The 27,852-nt window shown below is 42.1% G+C and overlaps 1 protein-coding gene across 12 annotated transcripts in view; it reads left to right on the top strand.

The window, feature by feature from the left end:
* LOC127003503 (uncharacterized) overlaps positions 1–27,852 on the top strand; it is a 63,921-nt gene that overhangs the window by 23,770 nt on the left and 12,299 nt on the right. For all 12 annotated transcript variants that reach the window (XR_007757102.1, XR_007757100.1, XR_007757101.1 and 9 more), the window contains exons 2-3: positions 15,427–15,613; positions 26,885–27,034. Coding sequence is in view for 1 of the 12 variants with exons in the window: in XM_050870307.1 (XP_050726264.1) it covers positions 15,427–15,613; positions 26,885–27,034 (337 nt within the window). In the remaining 11 variants the exon portion in view is untranslated. The remainder of the gene's footprint in view (positions 1–15,426; positions 15,614–26,884; positions 27,035–27,852) is intronic.

Here is a 27,852-nt window from a genome sequence, read left to right as displayed (position 1 = left end):
TATTCGTCTTCCTTGCTTTATCTTCTGTGTCGTTTAATTTCTCCTCCCTCCTATTTCTCTCTCTCTCTCTCTCTCTCTCTCTCTCTCTCTCTCTCTCTCTCTCTCTCCTCCATCTGCTCCTTTTTTCCTCTCTTCTCGAGTTTCCTCACTTATCTCCATCTCTCTCTCTCTCTCTCTCTCTCTCTCTCTCTCTCTCTCTCTCTCTCTCTCTCAAGCACAGAGAGAGAGAGAGAGAGAGAGAGAGAGATAGTATGATGAGTGATGGCTTTGGGTGTGGTGATTAATGGTGATGATGGGTGTGGTGATGGTGGTTGTGGTGGTGGTGGTGGTGGTGGTGGTGGTGGTGGTGGTGCTGTATGGAGGAAGAGTAGGAGGAGGAGGAGGAGAAGCTGGTAAGATAAGAGGAAGCCCAAAGGAGAGAGAGAGAGAGAGAGAGAGAGAGAGAGAGGAAGAGAGGTAAGGAGAGACAGAGAGAGAGAAAGGAAGAACAGGCATTTAAGAGAGAAAGGAAGAGAGAGAGAGAGAAGGAAAGGCAGGTGAGCGGGAAAGGTAACTCCCAGGTATGCTTCCCACGACTCTCAGGTGCCCTATACCGACCCCTTCGCCCCCCTCACCCCCCCCCCCCCCATTATCCTCTCCCCCTCACACATACCTACTACTCCTTTCCTCCCCATCCTCTTCTTCCTCCTCTTCTTCTTCATCTTTATCTTTTGTTTTCTCCATCTCCTATTTTTTTTTTCTGTCCCGGTCTTGTTTTCTCCTCTTCCTCCTCTTCTTCTTCTTCCTCTTCTTCCTCCTATTCGTCTTCTGTCCTTTATTATTTTCTCTGTTATATATTTTTTTCCTCTTTTCCCCTTTTTTTCTAGTTTTCTCATGATGTTTTTTTTTTCTTTTTTTCCTTTTTCCTTCTCCGTTTTCATTGGCTTTTTTTTGTCCTGTCTCCTTATTCTTCCTTTCTTCCTCCATTTTGCTTCTATCCACTTCCATCTCTTTCCTCCTCTCTCTTATATCTTTCTTTTCTTTCTCTCCCTCTTTCTCTTTCTCTCGTTCATCTGTCATATTCTTCTTCACATTATTTATCCTTTCCTCCTCCTCCCTTCCTTCCATTCCTTCCTTCCTTCCTTCCTTCCTTCCTCTCTCCTGTCCACTCTCGTTATCTCTCTCTGACCCATATGATTCAATTCTCTTCCTCCTCCTCCTCCTCCTCCTCCTCCATCTTCACCTATCAACACCATTTCCCTTCTTCTAACCACTAACCTCCCCCTTTCTCTCTCTCTTCTCTCTTCTCCTCCTCTTCCTCCTCCACTTTCCTCTTTCTTACTTCCCTCATTCTCTATTCATCCTCCACTTTATTTTACAAGCCTCCTCCTCCTCCTCCTCCTCCTCCTCCTCTCTTCCTCTCTCTCGCAACAAAATACCTTCGATAAATCCTTCCCCTTAACTTATCAGCCTGCACATTCGACCCCCTGAGGAGGTTCATTGGGGCCATTTGGAGTTCGATGCCAAAGACTCGTTATTATAAGCAGCATCGGGTGACTCTCTATATATGACCTAATTAAAGTTTGGGCCTCTGAAATTATGACTCGGGACGCTGTTCAGAGTTGGTGTATGTTATGCTCTTCTTCCTCTTCTTCCTCTTCCTCTTCCTCTTTTTTGTTGTTTTGTTTTGTTTTGCTCTTTTGTTCTTGTTTTATTGTTTTGTCTTCTTGTTCTTGTTAGTCCTCGTCTTCTTCTTCTTTCTAGTCTTCTTCTTCCTCGTCTTCCTCCTTCTTCCTCTTCCTCTTCCTCTTCTTCCTCTTTTTTGTGTTTTTTTTGTTTTGTTCTTTTGTTCTTGTTCTTGTTCTCTTGTTTTGTCTTCTTCCTCTTCTTCTTCTTGTTCTTGTTTGTCTTCGTCTTCTTCTTTCTAGTCTTCTTCCTCTTCTTCCTCCTCCTCTTTCTCTTTCTCTTCTTCGTCCTCCTTTTTCTCCTCCTCCAATTTTTCATTCTCTATTCACCCTTCACTTTATTTAACATGTTTCCTCCTCCTCCTCCTCCTCCTCCTCCTCCTCCTCCTCCTCCTCCTCCTGCTCCTCCTGCTCCTCCTCCTCCTTTGTGATGTGCAGGTCAGTCAGGTCAGAGGAAAGGTACGGAGAGAGAGAGAGAGAGAGAGAGAGAGAGAGGGGGGGCGACTTTCATGTTATCTTCCTCCTGTTTAGAGATAGTTGTCCTTTTTTTTCTTTCTTCCTTTCCTCTTTATTTTTTTTTCCTCCTCTTCCTCCTCTTTCTTCTCCCTTACAAATTGCACTGTTTTATTTTTATTGTTATTGCGTCTGTTCCCCCCTCTCTCTCTCTCTCTCTCTCTCTCTCAATATGGTAAGTCGCTCTCAGTATCATTAGGAGGCGACACAGCTCTCCTCCTCCTCCTCCTCCTCCTCCTCCTCCTCCTCCTCCTCCTCCTCCTCCTCTTCTTCTTTCTTTTCCTAATATTTTTCTTTATATCTCAATTTCCTTTTTTGCTTCTTACTCTTATTCTACTTTCCTCCTTTCACCTCCTTTCTTTCTTTTCGTTTCTCCTCCTCTTCCTCCTTCCATCTTTTTTTTCTCTTTCTCTCTTGTTTCTTCCCTTCTTTTTTGCCTTTCCTTTCCTTTCCTTCCTTTCTTCCTTTTGGTTTTCCTTTTCTTTTCCTTTTTTTTTCTTCTTACTTCGCTCACTCCTTCACCTTCCTTTCTTTCCGTCTCTCCTCCTCCTCCTCCTCCTCCTCCTCCTCGGTCGGGCAGGCACGGGTGACGGGCTGTGACAAGAGTTCCCCTTCGGTAGCAAGTGATTACACACACACACACACACACACACACACACACACACACATATACACACACACACACACACACATAACGTTACGCCACTGTCATTTCCCGTGTTGTTTTTTTTCCTTCTTTCTTTTGTCTTGTTTCTGTGTGTGTGTGTGTGTGTGTGTGTGTTGGTTCGTTGGAGGTGAGTCAAGTTACTGATCTTATTTTCTTTCTTTTTTGTTATTGTTTTCTTTCCTCTTTTTTTTTTTCTTTTTTTTCTGCTCTCCTTCCGGCGTCTCGTTTCATGTCAACAATTTATTTCCTTTTATATATTTTTTTCTCTTCCTTTTTTCCCTTCCTTGAATTTCCTGTCCTTACCTCCCTCCTTTTTTTTCCTCCTTCCTTCCTCCTTATCTTTCTTTTTTTTTCTTTTTTTTTTAACTTGCTTCTTTTTTTTCTCATTTTCTTTTTTCTCTCCTATTCTTTCTTTTTTTTTCTCTCTCTGTTCTTCCATTTTTCATTAATTCGCTTTTTTTTCTGTCTTTCTTTCCTCACTTTCTTTTTTCTCTCTCCTTCTATTTCCTCTTAACTTACTTTTTTTTTTCTCTCCATCCTCACTTTCTTTTTCTCTCTCTTTCTATTTCCTATTAACTGGCTTCTTCCTTTTTCTTCTTTTCATCTTTTTTTCTCCTCTTCTTTGTCTTTCCTTCCTTTCTTCCCTTTCTCATTTCTCTCCTTTTCCTTCAATTTCCTTCCTTCATTAGATTCCTTTCCCTCCTTTTCTTCTTATACTTTCCTTTCCTTTCCTTCCTTTTTCTCTCCTTTTTATCTCTTCTTTAACTTCTTTTCTGTGTTATTTCCTCTTTATCTTCCTGTCATTCTTCCTTCCTTTTATCCTTCCTTCCTTTCTCTCTGTTCTTCCTATTTCCATTTTTTTGATTATCCTTCCCTGTGTCTAACTCTTTATCCGTCTTTCTCTTCTTCCTCTTTTTTCATATATTTTTTTTCTCTTCCTCTTTTCCTGTGTACAATTCTTTATCCGTCTCGTTTCCTCCTCTTTTTCATTTATTATTTTTTTCCCTTCCTCCTCCTTTCCTTCCCCTTTTCTTCCTTTTCCTCTTCCATACCTCGTCTCCTTCCTGTTCCACTTTCTATGCTAATTCCTTCTACGCATATTCACTGTTTCCTCCTTCTCCGTTTCCCCTCATCTCCTTCTTTGCCTCACTTTTCTCGCATTTATATGATCTCATTGTCCGTACCTCCTTTGATGTTTCTGTCTCTCTCTCTCTCTGTCTTTGTATATTCTCTCTCTCTCTCTCTCTCTCTCTCTCTCTCTGTCTATCTGTTTCTGTCTCTGTCTGTCATTGTATATTCTCTCTCTCTATCTCTCTGTCTGTCTTTGTATATTCTCTCTCTCTCTCTCTCTCTCTCTCTCTCTCTCTCTCTCTCTCTCTCTCTCTTTGTATATTGCCTCTTCTTCTTCTTCTTCCTTCTTCCTCTCTTCACCCCTCCTCTTCCTCCTCTCTTTCCTCTTTCCTCCTCTTTGATATCCCCTCTTTTCTCTTTCTTTTCTTTCTTTTCTCATTATTTTCCTTTCCTTTCTTTACATCTTTTTGCGTCATCTTGTTCCTCCTCCTTCCTCTCTTCACCCCTCCTCTTCCTCCTCTCTCTTTCCTCTCCTTTCCTCTCCTTCGTCCTCTCTCTCCTTTCTTCTCTTTCCTCTTTCTTTCTCCTCTTTCCTCTCTCCTTTCTCTCCTTTTTTTCTCTCCTTCCTCTCCTCTTTCTTTCCTCTCTCCTTCCTCTTTCCTCTTTTTCCTCTTTCCTCTTTTTAATCTCCCCTCTTTGCCCGCTCTTCTTCTTCCTTTCATCTTCTTCCCTCTTATAATTTTCCTTCACTTTCACTTTCTTTACCGTTTGACTTCATTTTCCTTCCTCTTCCTCCTTCTCCTTCTTCCTCCCTTCCGTGTCCTCCTCCTCCATTTTTTTTTTCTCTAATTCCTCGTTTCCTTTCACTTCCTCTTCCTCATTTTCCGCCTTTTTGCTCCATCACCTCCTTCGCTTCCTCTTCTTCTTCCTTCTCCTCTTCCTCCTCCTCCTCCTCCTTCAATTTTTTTTTTTTTTTTACCTTCTCTAATTCCTCGTTTCCTTTCACTTCCTCTTCCTCATTTTCCGCCTTTTTGCTCCATCACCTCCTTCGCTTCCTCTTCCTCCTCCTCCTCCTCCTTTTTGGTCATTTCTCATTCGGTTTTCCTTTGATCTTTATTCTCTCTTATTCTCCTTTCCCTCTTTCTTTCCTTTATTTATTTTGTTTATACCCTTATTCCTGTTTTCGTTACCTGTGTTCAGCTTTTTATCTTTTTTTGTATTCTTTTCCTCTTTATTTTCCTTCCTTCCTTTCTTTCTTTCTTCGTTTTGTTTCCCTCCTTCCTTCCTTCCTTTCTACCTTCCTTCCTTCCTTCCTCCCTCCTTCCTTCCTTTCTTCCTTCCCTCCTTCCTTCCCTCCTTCCTTCCTTCCTTTCTTCCTTCCTTCTTCTCTGTTCTCGTTTCCACTTCTTGCTCTCTTTCTCTTTCTTCTCCCTTTTTCCTCTCTCTCTTTATCTTTCTCCCTTTGTTCTTCTTCCTCCACTCATCCCTGTCACTGACCCTTACTAATCTCTCCTCCTCCTCCTCCTCCTCCTCCTCCTCCTCCTCCTCCTCCTCCTTCTGCTCCTCCTTGTCCCTTCCTTCCCTTCCCAAATCATTCTCGTTAATATCCTTCTTCCTTCCCCCACTGTGTAATTCCTCCTCCTCCTCCTCCTCCTCCTCCTCCTCCTCCTCCACCCCCTAATTATCCCCCTTTTCCCTTCCCCTTTCTTCCCCTTTGACCTTCCCCATAGTATTTTTTTTTCTTTTCCTTTTTTTTCTCTCACCACGACGTACTCATAGTTTTTTTTTTTCTTCTTCTTCCTCTTTTCTTTTTCTTGTTTGTTTCCTTTCGTTTCCTGTTCTCTCTTCCTTCCTCCTTCTTTCATTCATTCCTTTCTCTCTTTCTTTTCTTCTTCCTTTCCTCTTTTCCCACCCAATCCATTTGATTTTTTTTCTTTATTTTCTTCCCTCATCTTCTACTTCCTTCTTCCTTGTTATCTCTTCCTTCCTTTCTTCCTTTGCTTCCTTTCCTTCCTTTCTCTCTATCTTTTATTCTTCCTTTCCTCTTTTCCCATTCAATTTTTTTCTTTCTTTTCTTTCTCCCTCATCTTCTACTTCCTTCCTTCCTTCCTTCCTTTCCTTCCTTTCTTTCTTTCTTTTATTCTTCCTTTCCTCTTTTCCCATTCTTTTTTTTCCTTCTCTTTTTTTCCCTCATCTTCTACTTCCTTCTTCCCTGTTCACTCTTCTTTCCTTCTCTTCACTCCTCTTTCTCTCTCTCTCTTTTCTTCCTCCTTTTCTCACCCAACTCCTCCACACTTTTTCCCTCCACCTTTCCTTTCATCCTCCTCCACTTCCCTCCACTTGTTACTATCTTCTCTCCACCGACCTCCTTCTTCTTCTCCCCCCCCCCCCCTTTTTTTTTTTTTCCCTCCATCTCTCCACATTTCTCCAGCCATCCTTTCTTCCACCTCTGCCCTCCTTTCTCCCTCCTCCACCTGTTCATCATCCTTCCTCCACCTCCCTCCACCCATCTCCACCTCTCCACTCATCTCCATTCTTTCTCTCTCCTATCTCCACCTCCCTCCACTCACCTCTATCCTTCCTTTCACCCATCTCCACCTCTCCCTCCATCCTCCCTCCACATTCCTCTGCCCTCCTCCACCCCCTTCACCCCCCCCCCCCAGGCCACCCACAGCCACGCTCATGACCCACCCACGACCCCTGTGGTTTAAGATGCCCACCCCTGCCTCGCCCCCCCTGCCCCCCTCCCCTCCTCCCCTCCCCTCAAACAGACACAGATGAAGGGGAGGAGTTGTCTGACTGTTAAGTGGGGTGAAGACGTACTCAGGGGTGAAGGGGTGACGATGGGGGTGAAGGATAAGGAGTTGAGGGAGGGGTGAGAGAGAAGGGGTGCAGTGGAGGAGAGGAAGGAAGGGGGGAGATGAGGGATGGGGTGTGTTATTTCGTAGGGGTGAAGGGGTGAAGAAGAGGGTGAAAATGGGAAGTTGAAGAAGGGAGTGAAAGAAAGGAGATGAGGAAGGGAGTGAAAGGAAGGAGAAGTTGAAGAAGGGAGTGAAAGAAAGGAGATGAGGAAGGGAATGAAAAATGAAAGTTAACAAGGGAATTAAAAAAAAAAGGAGAAGAGAATGAAAAAAAAAAAGGAATCGAAGAAGGGAGTGCAAGAAAGGAGTGAATAAGGGAGTGAAAGATAAGGAGTTGAAGAAGGGGTGCAGAGAGAGAGAGAAGGAGAAGAAGGGAGATGGGAGGGGAGGGGAAGGGGGAAGGGTAATATTCTCTTCTCTTCTCTTCCCTTCCCTTCTCTTCCCTTCCCTTCTCTCTCTCTTCTCTGCTTTGAAATATATTAACAAAGGAAGACAGATTTTCCACCCTGACAGTATACCAAGTCTTTTTTTCTCTCTCTTCCTTCCTTCCTACTCTTCCTTCCTTCCTTCTCCTCCTTCTTTCCTTCCCTCTCTAAAATACTCTCTGCTCTACAAGTTATCAGAAAAATTAGCAAAAAAGTGGAGATAGATTTTAATTCGACATCGTATACCAAGTCTTTTTTTTTTCTCTCTTCCTTCCTTCTTACTCTTCCTTCATTCTCTTCCTTCCTTCCTTCCCTCTCTATAATACTCTCTGCTCTACAAGTTATCAGAAAAATTAGCAAAAAAGTGGAGATAGATTTTAATTCGACATCGTATACCAAGTCTTTTTTTTTTCTCTCTTCCTTCCTTCTTACTCTTCCTTCATTCTCTTCCTTCCTTCCTTCCCTCTCTATAATACTCTCTGCTCTACAAGTTATCAGAAAAATTAGCAAAAAAGTGGAGATAGATTTTAATTCGACATCGTATACCAAGTCTTTTTTTTCTCTCTTCCTTCCTTCCTACTCTTCCTTCCTTCCTTCTCCTCCTTCTTTCCTTCCTTCTCTGTAATACTCTCTGCTCTACAAGTTACCAGAAAAATTAGCAAAAAAGTGGAGATAGATTTTAATTCGACATCGTATACCGTGATTTTTTTCTCTCTCTTCCTTCCTTCTTACTCTTCCTTCATTCTCTTCCTTCCTTCCTTCCCTCTCTATAATACTCTCTGCTCTACAAGTTATCAGAAAAATTACCAAAAAAGTGGAGATAGATTTTAACTCGACATCGTATACCGTGATTTTTTTTTTCTCTCTTTCTTTCTCTGTAACATTCTCTCTAACGTATCCCAAGGCAGTTTTCTTTCTTTTTCTTTATTCTTTTCCTTTTGTCTTTGTAATAATCTCCTCTGCCCTTCAAGCTGTCAAATATTACCAACAAGTGGAGACGTACTTCCTCCTCTCTCACAGAATACCAAGCCTTTTTTTTCTCGCTCTCTTTCTTTCTCTGTAAAATTCTCTATCCTACCCCAACAGTTTCTTTATTTTTTTCCTTTTGTCTTTGTAAAAATCTCCTCTGTCCTTCACGCTGTCATATATAAGCAACAAGTGGAGACAGATTTTAACTCCATCGTATATATACCAAGCCTTTTTTTTTCTCTCTCTCTCTTTCTTTCTCTGTAACATTCTCTATCCTACCCCAAGTCAGTTTCTTTATTTTTTTCCTTTTGTCTTTGTAATAATCTCCTCTGCCCTTCACGCTGTCACATATAAGCAACAAGTGGAGACAGATTTTAACTCCATCGTATATATACCAAGCCATTTTTTTTCTCTCTCTCTCTTTCTTTCTCTGTAACATTCTCTATCCTACCCCAGCAGTTTCTTTATTTTTTTCCTTTTGTCTTTGTAATAATCTTCTCTGTCCTTCACGCTGTCAAATATAAGCAACAAGTGGAGACAGATTTTAACTCCATCGTATACCGTCTTTTTTTCTTTCTTTTTTTCTTTCTTTGTAATATTCTCTGGCCGTGTATTGTTGGCTGGGTGGAAAAGGGGGGGGGGAGGGGGGGTAAGGCGTCGGCTGTTGCGTCATTCGTCTTTTGTTTTTTGTTTGTCTTTATTTGTCTTTGTGTTCCAATATTCCCTCTCCTCCTCCTCCTCCTCCTCCGCCTTCTGTGCCGCCCCCGTGATAGAGACTCGCTTATCACATTTTTTTCCTTTCTTTTTCTTTTTCTTTTTCTCATCCTTTGCTATCTTCCTCTCCTCTCTTTTGTTTAGGTTTTTAAAGAGAACATTCATATGGCAACGAATAGATAGATAAATAAATAGATAGATAGGTAGATAGACAGATAGAGTAGAATAGATATAGAGGTAAATTTTAAGAGTTTGTAGTTTATAAAAAAAAATGTTTTGGGTTTATTTTTTAGCGTTGAAGAAAAAGAAAGAAAAACAACAGTGATTACACACACACACACACACACACACACACACACACACACACACACACACACACACACACACACACACACACACACACACACACAGACAGGCAATTAAATGTTCTCTCCTTTATTTATATTTCGTACAAGTTTAAATGGACTGAATGTGTTTGAGTTAGCGATGAAAAGACAGACCTGGTTTAATTTTGTGGCTTGTTGTTTTTCTCCTTTGTTTCTCTTATTTTTTGTATCCTTTCCTTCTTTTATTTTCCTTCTTTTTATTTTCCCTCTCCTCTCCTTTCTTTTCCTGACATTTTCCTTTTCATTCCTTTCCTTTCTCTTTCTTATCTATTTCTTTCCCTATTCATAACAAATTTATTTCCTTTTCCTTTCCCTTCCTTTCCTTATACATTTCTTTCCTTTCTTTTATCTTCCTTTACTTTCCCTTCATATTCCTTTCTTTTCCTCCCCTTCCATATTCTTTCCCTTTTCCCTTCCTTTCCTTTCTTTTCCTTTCCCTTCCCTTCCCTTCCCTTCCCTTCCCTTCCTTTCCTCTCATTTACATATTCCTTTTACCTTCCATCCCTTTCCTTTCTTTTCCTTTCCTTACTTTCCCTTCATATTCCTTTCTTTTCCTTCCCTTCCATATTCTTTCCCTTTTCCCTTCCTTCCCTTTCCTTTATTTTCCTTCCCTTCCCTTCCTTTCTTTTCCTTTCCTTTCCCCTCATTTACATATCCCTTTTCCATTCCTTTCCTTCAAACTTTTCTGTCTTTTCATATATTTTTTTCTGCTCTGATCTTTTATTTATACGTCACCGGCCTCGTTCCTTCCTTTGTTATTTCGTTCTTTCATTTATTATTTTCTTCTTTCCTTTCTTCCTCCGTTGTCTTCTTATTTCATTATTTTAGTATTTTGTTTGCCATTTTGTCCCTTTCAGTATTTTCCTATTTCTTCTTTCAGTTTCTTTCTTTCTCCTTTCTTTCCTTTTTTTTCTTTTTTCTTTTTTTCAGTATCCTTCATTTTGTGTTCTTTCAGTCTCTTCCTTCCTTCTTTTCTCCTTTCCTCTTTTAGTTTCTCCTTTCTCTCAATTTCTTTACCTCTCTTTTCTTTTTTCTTTGTTTCTTTCTTACTTTCTTATTCTGTCCCTTCTCTCCATATGTTCTTATTCGTCCCTTTCTTTATCTTCCTGTTTCGTTCCTCCTCTCTGCATTTTCTTTTATTTCATTTCTGTGTTTCCTTTTTTTTTCCTTCATTTTATCCCGTTACTCCTGACCGACAACTTTCTCTCTCCTCCTTTGCCTTACAACAGAAATTCTTAACCCCTGACCTCAAGCAGCACCTCAGCCCTGAATATATATACCTGTAATACCTGCAACACACACCTGGAATATATACACCTTTTCTCGTTAGTTGTCTACCTTTTCTCTACCTCAACCCTGAATATATACCTGTAATAGACATCTGCAATACACACCTGAAATATGTATACACCTGTTTTTTTTCTCTCCTTTTTTTTGTAGTCTTTCCTTTTTTTTCTTTCTTCCTTCCTTTCTTACTTTTTTATATCCTTCCTTCCTTCCTTCCTTCATATCTACCTTTCTTTCTCTTCTTTACTTCTTTTTTTGTGGTAATCTTTCCTCTTTATTCTTTTTCCATCCTTCCTTTCTCTCTCTTCCTCTTATCTTCTTCCTTCACTCCTTCATATATATCTTCCTTTTTTTATACCTTTCTTTCTCTTCTTTTTTTTTGTATTCTTTTCTCCTTACTCTTCTTCCATCCTTCCTTTCTCTCTTACTTTTTATCTCCCTTCCTTCCTTCATATCTATCTTCCTTTTCTATACCTTTCTTTCTCTTCTTTACCTCCCTTTTTATTTGGTATTCTTTTCTCTTTATTCTTCTTCCATCCTTCCTTTTCCTCCTTTTATCTCTCCTCCCTTCCTTCATATCCACTTTCCCCTTTCTTTATACACCTGATTGTAGCACACCTTGATTGGCACCTTCAGCACTCCTTGTCAAGCTTACCCTCACCTGTACGCTACCTGTGTGTTACCTGAAGTTTACCTGTAACCTTTCGTCTTGCTGTGGTTTACCTGGATATTGCAAGGTTGTAAGGTTGGTCACTCCACTCTACTCCCCCTCCTCCTCCACCTCCTCCTCCCCAGTGCGCCGTATGCCAAGTCAGGAAGAGAAGAGGAAGAGGAGGAGGAGGAGGGGGGTGGAGGGTTGAACTTTGTCTGGGGGGATGGGGGGGGGGTGAGGCAGGAAGTTTCTTGGTGGTGGTGGTGATGATGGTGGTGGTGGTGGTGGTGGTGACCTCATAATGTTTGGTGTTGTACTGGTGGTGTTGAGTGACTGTGTGTGTGTGTGTGTGTGTGTGTGTGTGTGTGTGTGTGTGTGTGTGTGTGTGTGTGTTTTCCTCCTTTTCCTTGCCGTTTCCTCTTCTTTTTTTCTTTATATGATTTCCCCTCTTCTTTTTTTTCCTTTTCTTGTTTTCTTATATAATTTTCCCCTTTTCGTGTCCCCCTTTCCTTTCTTTTTTCTTTTATATAATTTTCTCCTTTCCTTTTTCTTCCTCCATTTCCTTCCTCTCTCTCTCTCTCTCTCTCTCTCTCTCTCTCTCTCTCTCTCTCTCTCTCTCTCTCTCTCTCTCTCTCTCTCTCTCTCTCTCTCTCTCTCTCTCTCTCTCTCTCTCTCTCTCTCTCTCTCTCTCTCTCTCTCTCTCTCTCTCTCTCTCTCTCTCTCTCTCTCTCTCTCTCTCTCTCTCTCTCTCTCTCTCTCTCTCTCTCTCTCTCTCTCTCTCTCTCTCTCTCTCTCTCTCTCTCTCTCTCTCTCTCTCTCTCTCTCTCTCTCTCTGAAAACCGAAAACTGAGAAGGAAAAGTTTATAGCCGCGAGGAAGAGGAGGAGGAGGAGGAGGAGGAGGCGGAGGCTAAGTAGTGGTAATGTGGAGGCGGAGGAAAGTTTTAAGACGGTGGAGATGTGGGAATGAGTGGAAGGTGGAATGGGAATGGTGGGAATGTGGCAGAGTCCCCCCCTCCTCCTCCTCTTCCACCTCCTCTCTTTCCTCCTCTCTCTCCTTCCTTCCCTCATATCTTGTCTCCTCCATTCCTTCTTCCTTCTCTCTCTCTCTCTCTCTCTCTCTCTCTCTCTCTCTCTCTCTCTCTCTCTCTCTCTCTCTCTCTCTCTCTCCTTCCTCCCTTAACTGTTTATCTTTCTTTCCTCCATTCTTCTTGTTTTTCTTTGTTTCCTGTTCTCCTTCTCTCCATCCCTCCCTCTCTTTCCTCCCTTCTCCCAGTTTTCCTTCCTTTCCACCAGAATTTTTGCACTTCCCTTCTCCAAAACCTTTTCTTTTTTTTTTCTAATCTGCAAAAGGGTCAGATTTTTTGGCATTTTCCGTTTGCAATACTTTTTTTTTTTTTTTTTTTTTTTTTTTTACGGAACTTAATTTTCTCCCCCTTTCTTTTTTCTTTTTTTTATCTTTTTTTTCCGCCAGTAACGTCAGGAATTTTATGTGACAACAACGACTATACTGCAAATCTTTTTTTTTTTTCGCCTCTCTTTTATTTATTTTCTCTTTTTTTTCTTTTTTCCATTCCAGCGTACCGACAAAAGTTCAGAATTTCAAGTCTTTGTTTCTGAGAGTTCGAGGTTTTTTTTTATCGAAACTGGGAATTTTATTTTATTTTATTTATTTATTTTTATTTTTTTTTTGCTACGAATGATGGAAATTTTAACTACGATACGCGAATAAAATAAAGTAAAAAAAGAGGGAAATATTAGACTTTACTGAGAGAAACTGAGGTAGACAATACTGGACTGCGTGACGGGGGAAAAAGGGAGGACAAGGAGAATAAAGGAAGGAAAAGGAAAATAATAGAGTAGAAAAAGGAAAAAGAAAAACAAGAAAGGAAAATGAGAAAATAAAAAAGGGAAAGAAAACTAAATAAAGAAAGAAAAATAAGAAAAGAAAAAAAGGAAAAACAAAAAAAAAGGAAAATAGAAAAACAAAGAAAGGAAAATAAGAAAATAAGAAATGGAAAAACGAAAGAAAGGGAAATGAAAGAATAAAGCAGGAAAAGGAAAACAAGAAAATAGGGAAGGAAAATAAAGGAGGTGAAAAGCAAAACAAGAAAACAAGAAATTAAAATAAGAGACAGAAAGGAAAATGGGAGAATAAAGGAGGAAAAAGGAAAAAAAGGAGAAAACAAGGAAGGAAAATAAAGGAAGGGAAAAGGAAAACAAGAAAACAAGAAATTAAAATGGAAGAATAAAGGAGGAAAAAGGAAAAAAACAACAAAACAAGAAAGCAAAACAAAAGACAGAACTATAACGAAAACAAAAACAAAACAAAACAAAACAAACATCAAAATATATATATCAGACATGTCAACCAATAAGAACGTTTTTTTATGTGTGTGTGTGTGTGTTCGTGTGTTCGTGTGTTCCATTGTGTTGCTTACCTTGTGTTGTGCCGGCCAGGTGTGTTGCAGGTAAAAACAGAAACAGGTAACATGACGACGAACACCTGTTGATTAAGGACAGCACAGGTGAACATAGAACACTCGCTCTTTACCTGTCCGTGTGCGTGTGTGTACGTAGACCGCCTCGTGTGCACCTAGAGTTCGCCAGCCATGTGTACCTTACGTCTGTGTTTAGTGCACATGATGTATAACTCCATCAATGTGGTGAGTGTGTGTACGTGTGTGTGTGTGTGTGTGTGTGTGTGTGTGTGTGTCAGGGCTTTTATTCTGCTCAGTGAGTGTTTCTTCCTCTCCTCCTCCTCCTCCTCTTCCTCTTCTGTCTTCCTCCTCCTCCTCCTCCGAAACCTTAATTAAAATCGTATTGTAAAGTTTGAACCCCGTTATCGAGAGAGAGAGAGAGAGAGAGAGAGAGAGAGAGAGAGAGAGAGAGAGAGAGAGAGAGAGAGGAGACATTAAGGACAGACTGGCTGGTTAATTCACGCATAAGTGGAGGAATGTGTGGGATGGAGGAGCCGTCTGGGGCGTGAAAGGACCAGGGAAGGATGGAAGGAAGGAAGGAAGGAAGATAGTAAAGAGATGCAGGAAGGAAGGAAAAGGAAAAAGAGAAAGAAAGGAAGGAAGCAAGGAAGAAAGCGGTCATTAGAGGAAAGAAGGCAGAAGAGGATAAAGAAAAAAGGGGAGGAAGGAAGGAAGAGAGAGAGAGAGGATAAAGATATGAAATAAGGAAGGAAGAAGAGAATAAAGAAAGGGAGGTAGGAAGAAATAGGATAAATGAAGGGAGGAATAAAGAAGGAAGACAATTAAGGAAGGAGGGAAGGAAGAAAATAAACAAATGAAGGAAGGAAGAGAGAAGATAATAAAGAAAGGAAAGAAAGGAAAGAAGGAAAAATATTAATGAAGAAAACAGACTAAGCTCAAATCCACGTGTGTGTGTGTGTGTGTGTGTGTGTGTGTGTGTGACTTGTACCTCTTGACACAGCTGTCGCACCACCACCACCATCACCACCACCACCACCACCATCACCATCACCACCACCTACACAGTTGCCAAGTACCACCAACATGACATAACTCCTTCAACTCCTTATAATCCCCCTCTCCCCTTCCCTTCCCCTCCTCCCTCCTCCTACACCACCACCACCAACAACAACAACAACAACAATAATAAAACACCATTATTCACCATCATAACAAACACCATCTTCCACTTAGTTTGAGCGTGTGTGAAACTGTCCTAAGAGTGAGTTTTTTCCTTCCTTTTTTTTCCTCTTTTTTTTCTCTCTCTCTCGAAGCCGCGTCAGCTGAGATCCGGGAGGGGTGTATGTGAGGGTTGCCAGAGAGAGAGAGAGATTGTTGTTGTTGTTGTTGTTGTTGTTGTTGTTGTTATTTATTATTATTATTATTATAGTGAATGTAAGTTATTTTCTGTCCACTTTCCTTCATTATTTCTTCCTTCGTTTGATGTCATTCTTCTTTCTCCTCTTGTTAATCCTCCTTCTCCCTTCCTTTTTCTTCTCCTACTTATTCTTCTATTCCTCCTCTTCTTCCTCTTCCTCCTATGCCTTTTCCTCCTATTCATCCTCCTCCTCCTTATCCTTCTATATATTTCTTCCTCTCCACTCCACACCTAACCTAACTTAACCTAACTACCCTTCCTTCCTTCCTTCCTTCCCTCCCTTCCCTCCCTTACTAACTTTTCCTCCCTGTCTCACCTACCTTGTCTTCTTTACTCACTCACCTTTCCTCCCTCCGTACAGGTGATCGCCCTGGTCTGCGGCATCATCACGGCCTTCCTGATGGTGCTGGCCCTGGCTTCCTCCGACTGGCTGCTGGCGGTGGGGTGGCGGCAGGGGCTGTTTGAGCACTGTGTAGAGCACGGGGCCCCCAAGCCACTGCCCTTCCAGATCAACGCGGAGCCGGGCTGTCATCCTGCCAGAGACGAACGTGAGTGGTGGGGATGGACGTTATTGCTGGGTTGGGTCAGGTTGGTTTTAACAGTAAGGGAAGAAGTTAAAGGGTAATGAAAGTGGTGTTTGTGTTTGTTAGTATTGTTGGTGAAGGAAGAAAATAATAAAGAAATGAAAGGAAAGAAAAAAGGAAAGAAGGAAAAAAATAATGAAGAAAACATACTAAGCTCAAATCCACGTGTGTTGTTTGTGAGTGATGATGTTTTTTATCCCTTTTTCTCTCCACTCAAGTCGTGTCTTTTGCATTAGTCAGTTTTTTGCGTTATAAATGTTATTGTTTCACTGTAATTTTCTTTTATCGGTTTATGTATACGTAGTTTACTCAAGACTTGCGTTTAGCCAGAGTTAGTTTTTTTGTTTGATAAGTTATGAGTGACGTTCAATAACCAGTATTTATTTTCTTATTCATTTAGTTTTTTCACTCAGTATTTTAACCCGTGGCGAATTTACAGCATCTAGATATTCATTTTATCATTTTTTTGCCCGTCAGTATTGTTTCCACCCATGTTATGCCCGAAATGTAAGTAAGTAGCGGGCTTTTTTTTTTCATTAGTGTTTTCTTTTTTTTTCACGCCCTTGAACACAAAAAAATACACTGCTTGACCCACCTGTTATATATCTTGATCTTTTTTAGGAGCAGCGAGCAGCGGGCTTTTTTTTTATTATTGTTTCCTTTTTGTGTGCGCCCTTGAGCTGTCCCCTTTGTTGTAAAAAAAAAAAATCTACCTGGAATGGAATCTACCTACACCCACCTCATCCCATTAACTTATTTACTCATGCCATCCTTTCAGCCGTACATATACCTGATCACTCATTACTAATCCTCTCATTTATCCACCATTCCTACCTGTCCTACCCACCTGGAATCTTATCTCTCTATACCCACCTGTCCGTTAATTTACTCACTCGTGTCTTACTTTCAGCCTAACATATACCTGGTCACTCATTACTGATCCTCTCATTTGTTCACCTGTCCTACCAACCTGGAATCTAATCTCTCTATACCCACCTGTCCGTTAACTTATTCACTCGTGTCTTACTTTCAGCCTAACATATACCTGGTCACTCATTACTGATCCTCTCATTTGTTCACCTGTCCTACCAACCTGGAATCTAATCTCTCTATATTCACCTGTCTATTAACTTATTTAGTCGTGGGGTCATCCTTTCACCCTAACGTTACCTGGTTAATTTGTCTACCTTTCCTACCTGAGACTCGGTTCCCCAAGGTCTCAGCGCTTAAGCCTATTCAGTTTGTTTAATGTTGCGTTTATCACACTAATATTTGCCGCGTTAATAGTCTGTGGCTTCATAATATTTGTAAGGTTAATATTTATGAGTAGTTCGTATCTCTTTCCTTGTCATTTTGTTTATTTACGAGAGAGAGAGAGAGAGAGAGAGAGAGAGAGAGAGAGAGAGAGAGAGAGAGAGAGAGATGCCACATAACTCTTCCCTTGCGTCCATACCTGTGAAAAATGATAATTAATTAGTAAAAGTGAGAGTTAACGTAGAAAGAGAGAGAGAGAGAGAGAGAGAGAGAGAGAGAGAGAGAGAGAGAGAGAGAGAGAGAATGTTAATAGGACCTTTCTTCATCTCTCTCTCCCTCACGTTTTTATCCCTTTTTCTCTCTCCCTTTTCTTCCTTCCTCTCTTTCGTCCGCTCTCCTACTCTCTCTCTCTCTCTCTCTCTCTCTCTCTCTCTCTCTCTCTCTCTCTCTCATTCTCTCATTCTCTCCTTCCTCCCTTCCCTCTTTCTCTCTCTTCCTTATCTTCCTTTTCTCCCTCCTTTCTGTTTACTCTTTCCTAGTTGCCCCTTCCTATCTTCTCTCCATCTCTCCCTTTCTTCTCTCCTCTCTCCTCCTCTCCCCTCATCTACCTATCATCACTAACCTTTCCATCTTCTCTCCATCTCTTCATCTTCTCTCCTCTACCTCCATCCTTCCCTCCCTACCTTCTACCTCTCTCTCTCCCATTCATCCCTGACCTTGAAAATTGCAGGTACCAGGTATTTATTTAGGTAGTTAATGATTTTCCCTTTTGTTATTCCACCTTCTCCCCTTCACCTCCACCTCCACCTCCTCCTCCACTCCTCCTCCTCCTCCCCCTCCTCCACCACCCCTCCCCTCCTCACAATTACTTTCATCCTCAAAGCTGTCCTGGCCTTTGAAGTTTTTCGTTTTTTATTGTGTTTTTTTTACTTTATTTTTTCGCATATATAGGCTTTTTCTCTCTTTCTTTCTTTATTTCTTTTTTGCTTTATCTTTCTCTATTTTTTTCTTTTTATTCTCTCTTTTTCTCGTTCTCTCTCACTATCTATCTATCTATCTATCTATCTTCCTACCCTCTTCCCCTTCCCTACCTATTATCCCTCCTCCTCCTCCTCCTCCTCCTCCTCCTCCTCCTGCCCTGCATAGTCTCAGGTCACCCTTGGACAAGGTGTAATACCTGATCTGTCTCCCGTGCCAGGGTCACGGTGAAGCCTCTGGGCAGCAGCAGTGGTGGATTGGACTGCAGGCAGAGGATCTCTTTATGAGACAATGGCTGGAGTTCCAGGGTCCTAGTCAGCTGGACCGTGCCTAATTATTTAGGCCTGCGGTGTAGAGGAGTGTGGCGACCTCTACACTAAAAAAGCCTCCCTGGGAACCAGTTGTCGGTGTGAGCTCCCCGTCCCTCCCCTCTATCGACGGTACTCCCATCTCTATTCTGCATAACAGCTGGTTCTTGTTTTTTTTCTCCTGAAAGAGATATCTTCCGTGGGCCATTTGAGGTTGTACCTCCCGGCTTCTAGGTGGAGTTTCTGAGGGTTTATCTTATACTCAAGGAATATTTCAGTCTTTTGGTCTCTCAGGAAGGGCGTCTGATACTCTCTAGAGTTGGTGGAGAACACCTGGTGACAGGTGCCACTGGCCAGGCCTCGAAAGGGTCGCAGAGTTGGGTTAGACGTTTCGGAAAGTGGGAACGAATTGCTGGTTCCTCTCCTCCCTTGCCAGCTCTGCTCTGTGTGACTACGCCGGCCCCGTGCTATGGGACAAAACTTCGAGGACAATAGCTGAAAAGCGCATTGTTGTGAAAGTCTCTCTCGTGACCGAGGCTCAGGACAAGCGATTGGTCTTTGAGGCGTTTTCAAGACCCTGTGGGAGCGAACTCCCAGTGTTGGAGGCATCTAACACAGCAGTATCTAATTTCCATGCACAATTTTTATACAATTCAATTTATGGTCACAATTTAAAGTATTTCGAAAGCGCTTTTAATATTTGCCCAAACTGTTAACTCGCTTAAAATTCTAACAATGCCTTCGAACCTTAAGTGTGACGTCTGTCCCGGACGTTTTGCAGCTCAGTTCTTCCAGCTGAGTAAAACTTGCCGCCTCTGCGTTCAAAGATTACATCTACAGAAGGCTGTGACTGAGTGGAAAGTCAAGCACAATGATCTTGAAAAGAAATTTGTAGCCCTTCAGGAATTTGTTTTAACAAATGTGGCAGTGACTCCACTATCGATGGTGGAGAGGCCCTCCACTGAGACTGTGCCCTCTCCAGACGACCCTCCTGCTTCACGGGAGGACGTGTTACCTGCCTCACAGGTTGACTCCCAGCCTGCCTCACAGGATAACCCCAGCCTGCCTCACAGGCTAACCCCAGCCTGCCTCACAGGCTAACCCCAGCCTGCCTCACAGGATTACTCCCCGCCTGCCTCACAGGACAACCGCCAGCCTGCCTCACAGGCTGACCCCCAGCCTGCCTCACAGGCTAACCCCCAGCCTGCTTCACAGGCTAACTCCCAGCCTGCCTCACAGGACAACTTCCAGCCTGCCCCACTTAACGCTTCTCTTCCTGCTTCACAGGATGTCGGGTTCCAACCTGTAAGGAATGGAGCCAAACCGAAGCAGGCAACCAAGGATTTACTGACCCCCACTACCTTCATTAGGTTCCAGGTGCTGGCAGACACCATGGAGGATGAGTTCGAGACTCGCCTAGTTGGGGACTCCATGGTGCGTGGCCAGCTGGTTGAGTTCTGTGGTCGTTCATCAAACGGCCGCAGAAAACGTTACTGCTATCCAGGTGCCAGATTGACGACATCACCGCAGCGTGCGATGATGTCACGAGAAATGCCGACCGAAACACCCTCTTTGTCATTCACGCGGGGACAAATGACGTAAAGACAACCCTTTCTGAGGAACTGCTTGAGAAATACCGCCGCATGATCAAGCAGTATAAACGTAAAACGGATGCCAGTAACATCATAATCTCAGGAATCCTCCCGAGGGTCGGTGCCGAATCTAGCTTTTACAGTAAGGCCTTCAGCACAAACAACAGACTTCAGTCCCTTTGCTCACAAGAAAACGTCCAGTTCGCTAACTTGTGAACAATTTTACTACGATTCGGACTTGTTCCTTCCTGATGGGATTCACTTAAACCCTGTTGGAGCAGCCCGTTTCGGGAGGCTGCTCTGTGACCAAGTGGCTCTTCGAAAGCCATAAAACGCGGAGGCGAGAACACCAGCAGCTCCACCGTAAGGGTGCACTCAACCCGAAAAACTCCTGACTCGAATCACATTAAAGCTTGCTATGTAAACGCTCGTAGCCTACGTAACAAATTTGAAGACTTAGAAGTCCTCGCAGCTACAAATCATTATCACATCATCGGAGTCACAGAATCTTGGATAGACACTTCAAATAGAGATTTCATTGCGGAATATAGATTACCGGGTTATACCATTTTTAGTCATGAAAGAGAGAACAGACAGGGTGGAGGCGTTATCTCTATATCCACAACTCTCTCCATCCAGTATCCGTGAAAACAGATATTATAACCAATGTAGACACGGTCTTCATTGAAATTAAAAATAAATCTCGTAAAATAGTAATTGGACTTATCTACAGACCGCCAAGGCAGACTCTTGATATCGACCACGCATTAAGTGAATTATTATTAGAAACAAGTAGCAGTTGCGAGGCAGTAATTGTTGGGGACTTTAACTTGCCAGTGAAAAGATGGGGTGAACCGTTGAACTGTCATACAGGGCTCGACCTGTACACAAATTTACTAGAAAGTGATTTACATCAACACGTTCAAGAACCGACTCGGGAAAATAATATACTTGACCTTATCTTTTCAACGACAGCTGATCTAGTTAACGAAGTAAATGTTGGTCCAGTTTTTAGTTCTAGCGATCACCGAACAATCACATTCAGCATCAATATGAAAGAAAGTAAAGTAACTCCTAGTAAAGAAAAGGTGCCTGATTATCAGAGAGCGAATTTCGTAAGACTCCGATCAATTCTAAATAATTCTGACTGGACTGAAATCACGGCGGAAACAGATATTGATAAATCTTGGGGGGCCTTCACCACAATATTGAACAATGCCATAAGCATATGCGTACCCTATCGTAACAGACGTTCAGCTTCTAAGAAGAAACCCAAATGGTGGAATAACGAAATTCAAAATAGCCTATCTCTAAAAAAACGCGTATACAGTAGGTACATATCATCTCAGAGCGAGGCTGACAAACTAGAGTTGGACAGAATTCGCCGCGAAACCAAGAAATTAATAAAACGAAGCAAGAAAAATCTTGAAGAATATATAGCGGAAACAAGTAAATCTAATCCTAAAGAATTTTTCAGCTATGTAAATAATAAAAAGTCACTCACTTGTGGTATCGGACCGCTTGCTAATGAAAATGGTAACCACACGAACGATGAAAATGAAATGGCTAAAATCCTAAATAACTTTTTCGCATCCGTATTTACCGACGAAGATTGTTTATCACCTCAACCGCCGGAGGTTAGAAGGACCGAAAAGATGTTAAGTGGCGTGCTCATCGTAGAAAAAGACATTTTACGCACAATTGAAAAGATTAAAGTAAGCAAAGCTCCTGGTCCAGACAAAATTACCCCTAGGGTCTTAAAAGAAATCAAACATCAAATTTGTAAACCACTCTCCATCATATTCAATAAATCTTTAACAGCTGGAAAAGTTCCGTCGGATTGGAAACTTGCAAATGTCACACCAATTTTCAAAAAGGGGGACAAGTCTCATCCAGGAAACTATCGACCAATTAGCCTGACATCTATTGTTTGTAAGTTAATGGAGACTATCATTCGCGACAATATGGTGAAATTCTTCGAAGAAAATAATATAATAAATAATTCGCAACATGGCTTCCGTAGTAAACGTTCGTGTTTGACTAACTTACTTGATTTTTTTCACTATATTTTTGAGGTGTTCGATGAAAGCAGATCAGTAGATATCATATATCTGGATTTTCAAAAGGCATTTGATAAGGTCCCCCACCAACGATTGCTCAGCAAACTACTGGCGCACGGTATCTCGGGTAACATTCACAATTGGCTTGCGGACTGGCTCTCTGAGCGGAAACAGAGAGTAGTTCTAAACGGTGTTACATCTAACTGGCTCGATGTCAAAAGCGGCGTACCTCAAGGATCAGTGCTTGGCCCCATGCTCTTCTTAATTTATGTTAATGATATCGATGATGGGCTCATTTGCAAAGTATCAAAATTTGCTGATGACACAAACATTGCTAGTAAAGTAACTGCGATACTCGACGAAGAAGCTTTACAATCAGATATAGATCGACTTGCACGTTGGGCCAATCAATGGCAAATGAAATTTAACGTTGAGAAATGTAAAGTGTTGTACATCGGAAAAATAACAATTGCGTTCGGTACGTAATGAATGGCCAACAACTTTCTGCAGTAAGTAAAGAAAAGGATCTTGGAATCACTATATCAAGCGATTTAAAGCCCGGTCAGCATTGTTCAGAGGTAGTTAAAACTGCAAACAAATTGGTTGGCTTCATCGGACGAGTCTTTAATAATAAATCGGAAAAAGTAATATTAAAACTGTATAATTCGTTGGTTCGACCCTGTCTAGAGTACTGTGTACAGTTTTGGTCTCCCTACTACAGAAAAGACATAGAAAAGTTGGAACGGGTCCAACGAAGAGTAACAAAGATGATTCCTAGGTTGAGAAATTTGTCATATGAACAAAGGCTTAAAGAAGTAAATTTATTCAGCCTATCAAAACGAAGAATGCGAGGCGATCTAATAGAAGTGTTTAAAATGTTCAAAGGATTCAGTGATATTAATGCGGAAGATTACTTTACAATTGATCGATCAAATAGAACAAGAAGAAATCACAATTTGAAGATAAGTGGTAAAAGATTCTCGTCGCACGAAGCTAAACACTTCTTCTTCAATCGAGTTGTTAATGTTTGGAACTCTCTACCTTGTGATGTCGTTGATAGTACAACAGTTACGGCCTTCAAGAATAGATTAGACAAGTGTTTTGAATCCAACCAGCAACTAAGATATTACTCATTGTCGTAATAACGTTAAGTTCTTTCGAATAATGGTGTCCTTGTCCGCTTTTATTGCCCGGTTAGTGGTAGCAGTAATGGTAGTTCTTTCCTCTTTCCTACATAAATTCCATGCAGTTTTTCCATGCTGCATGGTTCTTTTTCCTTTCCTGCCAGCTTTGGCTGGAGGGATGGGGGTGGGGAGGAGCCTTCGCCTTTGCTGTCCTTCATCTTCCACCTTTGATTAGATAGTTAGTGTAGCTTGTCACAAACAACCTCGAAAGGACCAGCAGGTCTGCTGTTGTTTGTTCTTCCTTTGTGTTCCTTTGTGTTCCTCCTCCTTCTCCTCCTCCTCTCCTTCAAGATATTTTAAGACGCGGTTAATTAGAAGGTTGTTGTTGTTGTTGTCGTTGTTGTTAATTTCTTCATAACAAAAACAAGCGCCCAGGTAGTATTTTGCAGGACAGGTAACGGACAGGTACTAGTAATTAGAAGCAGGTAACCCCGTCTCTTACCTGTATACCTGTACGTCTTAAATCTCTCTCTTTCTCTCTCTCTCTCTCTCTCTCTCTCTCTCTCTCTCTCACACACACACACACACACACACACACACACACACATCGAGAGAGAGAGAGAGAGAGAGAGAGAGAGAGAGAGAGAGAGAGAGAGAGAGAGAGAGAGAGAGAGAGAGAGTTCCCAGGTATAATTAAACTTCAAAAAACATACAATTTTACGAACCATTTATTCAACACCACCCTCACCACCACCACCACCACACCTGTCCGGTCTAATAGCGTGTCCAGGTGTCCAGTAGCCGCTTACGTGAACAGTTGAAAGTGAAAGTTAAGTTTAAAGGGATTGAAAGGGAAATTAACTCCTTGAAAAATCAGGTAAATACGAGAGAGAGAGAGAGAGAGAGAGAGAGAGAGAGAGAGAGAGAGAGAGAGAGAGAGAGAGAGAGAGAGAGAGAGAGGGGATGATGATGAGGAAGATGATGAAGGATAGAGAAAATGGAGGAAGAAAAGAGAGGGAAAAAGTAATAATAATGGAAGAGAGAGAGAGAGAGAGAGAGAGAGAGAGAGAGAGAGAGAGAGAGAGAGAGAGAGAGAGAGAGAGAGAGAGAGAGAGAGAGAGAGAGAGAGAGAGAGTTCCCCCCTGAAAAATATCTCCATTCTTACCCAGACTTGCCTTTAGAATGCTGAAATAGATAAAAAGGGAAAAGGGGGAGGGAAGGGAAGGATAGGTAAGGTGAAGGGAGAGGGAAGGGAGGGAGGGAGGGAAGGGAGAAGGGAGAGACGGTGAAGATTTGGGAGGGTAAAATCTGGTATAGGATCAATAAGGGAGGAAAGGGAGAGAAGGAAGGGAGGAAAGGATAGATGAAGAAGGGAAAGAAAGGGAGGAAAGAAGGATGGAAAAGGGAGATGGAAGGAGGAAGATAAGGTAGGAAAGGGAAGAAAGGAAGATAAAAAGGGAGATAAAGGGAGAAAGGATGGAAGGAAGGAAAGAGAGAGAGATGACAAAGGGAGATGAAAGGAGAAGTAAGGGAGGGAAGAAGGAAGATAAGGTAGGAAAGGGAAGAAAGAAAGATAAAAAGGGAGATAAAGGGAGAAACGATGGAAGGAGGGAAAGAGAGAGAGAGAGAGATGACAAAGGGAGAGAAAGGGAAAGGAAGGAATGGGAAAAAAGAAAGTATGGAAAATAAATGGAACAAGAAGGAAATAAGGGAAAAATAGGAAAAAGGAAATAAGGAAAAATAGGGAAATAGGGGAAAGGAAATAAGGGGAAAATAAGGGAAAAGGAAGGATTAGAAGAAAAAAGAAAGAAAAAAACAGAAATGGAAGAAGAAAATATTAAAAAAAAACGTGTGTGTGTGTGTGTGTGTGTGTTTGTTGCGACGTGATGAATTCTTATTGTTGTGTTCCTTGAGTGTGTTGCAGAATACGTAATTGAGGTGTTCCAAGAACCGTGTAACACAAAGAGGAGGAGGAGGAGGAGGAAGAGGAAGGAGAGTTTAGGAGGAGCAGGAAGGGAGGCGTGGAAGAGAGATGAAGGAGAGGGAAGGAGTGATAGGAAGAGGAGGGAGGGAGAGGGAAGAGGAAGGAGGAGGAGGAAGAAAGAGGAAGAGAAGGGTGTGAGAGGAAGAGAGAAAGAAAAGAGAGGAAGTAGAGGAGGAGTGAGGAGGAAGAGAGAAAGAAAACAGAGGAAGGAGAGATAGGAAGAGGGACGAAGGAAGAGGTTAAGAGGGAGGGAGGAGGAAGAAAAGGAAGAGGAGGAGGAGGAGGAGGAGGAAGAAAGATGGAAGGAAGGAAGGGTTGGGATAGCATGGGAGGAGGAGGAGGTTAAAAGAGGTCATATTTTCTCTCTGACCTCCTCCTCCTCCTCCTCCTCCTCCTCCTCCTCCTCCTCCTCCTCCTATACCACCGTTACATAAGAGGCTTCCAAATATAAGAGAAAAAAGAGGAAGAAAACAAAAACATGATTATAGAGTATTGATTCAAGGAGCAAAAATAAACTTAATATATATAAACGTAAGAAGAGAAAGTCAAAAATAAAGATAAATATGATAATCTAAGGACCAAGAATAGGAATAAGAAGGATAAGATGATAAATATGATGATAAGAATAATGGAGGAAGAGGAGGAGGAGAAGGAAGAAAGAGGGAAGAGGAGGAGAAGAGAAGAGAGGAGAGGAAGAAAAGAAAGAAAGAGGAAGAGGAGGAGGAAGAGAAGGGAGGAAGAGGTAGAGGAGGGAGGAATAGAGGAGGAGATAGGAGGAAAGAAAGATGGAAGAGGAGGAGAAGAGAAGAGAGGGAGAAAAAAAAAGAAAGAAGACGAGGAGGAGGAAGAGAATGGAGGAAGAGGTAGAGGAGGAGATAGGAGGAAAGAAAGATGGAAGAGGAGGAAGAGAAGGAGAAAAGAAGAGGAGAGGAACATGGAGGAGCAGAAGAAGAAAAGGAAGGAAGAAGAGGAGGAAGAGAATGGAGGAAGAGGTAGAGGAGGGAGGAATAGAGGAAGAGGAAGGAGGAAAGAAAGATGGAAGAGGAGGAAGAGGAGGAGGAGAGGAAGAGAAAGAGGAAAAAGGATAAACTAAAATAAAACAAAAACAAAGGATAAAAGTAATGAATAGTAGAGATAAATCGATGAATAAATAGATATAAATTGGTATTGTTGAGGCGTAGGGCGAACGGGCAGCGGGCAACCAGCTTCCCGTTTTCATTCCCCGCGGAGTGGCACATCGCAGGGGCCACTTAACAATAAAACTCGCCGCGCAAATAACGGGCCCAGAGAGAGAGAGAGAGAGAGAGAGAGAGAGAGAGAGAGAGAGAGAGAGACTACCGCTTCTGCCATGGATTGCACGTAAAATAAAAATACAGATAAAAGCAGTCACGATTGGAATAAAATAACGAAAAATAACAGAACTGACGGTAGGCTATTCGGACTCAATGCCCTTCCGTCCCTTCGTTTATTTTTCACCTTTGCAGCATACAGCATAGCGAGCTCTGGCTGCATGGTATAGAGAAATCAATCACAATAACTGACAGGGACAATAATACAACAATAACTAGTAATAACCGTGTTTTAACCCATTTTCCTTTCCGCATCTTCCTCTTCGCGTCCCAGCCCAACCCTCTCCTTCCCTCCTCCTCCTCCTCCTCCTTCCTTTTTCTATCCCTCCTAACTTCTTCCTCTCTCTTCTTCCATTCCTAACCTCCCCGTTCTTCCTTCCTGCTCCTTCTATACCCTCTTTCTATAATAACAAAACAAATAGTAAGTTAGTGTTAATAAGCGACGGATGATTACTTTGATTTAACCCATATTTTTAAACCTTCCTCTTAGCATAACACTCTTTAAACCCATATCATCATCTTTCCCTTTAACATATCTAACGTTTCCTTTCACCCGTATTATCTAACCCCGTCCTCCTCCTTCCAGCGTACATCATGGCCAGCGCCGCCCTCTGCGTGATCTGCCTACTGCTGGACTTCTTCGCGACCATCATGACGGGGCTCGGACTCAGCAACAACGACCCGGCTGTGAAGACTCGGTACTATAGAATCGCCGTCTGGGTCATGACTCTCGCCCGTAAGTCTGTGATGGTTGAGGGTTTTGCACAGATAGGAGGAGGAGGAGCAGGAAGGAGAGGAAAGGAAGAGAAGGGAAGGAGGAGGAGCTGGAAAGGGAGGAAGAGAAAGAAAGAGAAGGAGAGGGGGGTTAGTACGGGAACAGGAAGGGGAGAAAGAGGAGCTGGAAAAGGAGGAAGAGAAGTGAAAGGAAGGCGAGGAAAAGGAGGGAGGGGAGGAAGAGAAGAGAAGGGAAGGAGAGGAACGAGAGATTAGAAGAGGAGGGAGGTTAATGCACAATATAATGATAACCAAAATCACTGTTCACTCAAGTCGGTTCATAAGCCCCGCCCCCTCCCAGCCAATGCAGCTCCCGTATCTTTGGGAGATGGGGCGTGGCTAATGAAGAATATAATAATAAGTACTGTAATAATAATAATAATAATAATAATAACTGATAATGATAACTAGTATGATAATGATTAGTATATGTGTGATTGTGTTTCCTCTTACCTGTTCAGAGAGAGAGAGAGAGAGAGCAATACAGTCAGAATGTGGAAACTATTATTAGCAAACATTATCACACATTCACTCTCCAACTTCAGGACTTGTGGTGAAGCTTCTGCAGGACACACACACACACACACACACACACACACACATAGGAAGGTGTGTGTGTGTGTGTGTGTGTGTGTGTGTGTTTAGCCAAGCAAGTTCATTTTAGGCCAGTTAATTAACGTACACACACACACATGCACACACACGTTTCCTCGTATAACACAGAATACTAAAACGAAACTTGCCGCGACAGCATTTCCCTCCTGCCCTCAAGACAGTATA

The sequence above is a fragment of the Eriocheir sinensis genome, chromosome 25, assembly GCF_024679095.1.
Source record: "Eriocheir sinensis breed Jianghai 21 chromosome 25, ASM2467909v1, whole genome shotgun sequence".
Lineage (NCBI taxonomy): Eukaryota > Metazoa > Arthropoda > Malacostraca > Decapoda > Varunidae > Eriocheir > Eriocheir sinensis.
Note: the sequence above shows the minus strand (reverse complement) of the source record. Positions and strands in the feature narration are given on the sequence as shown.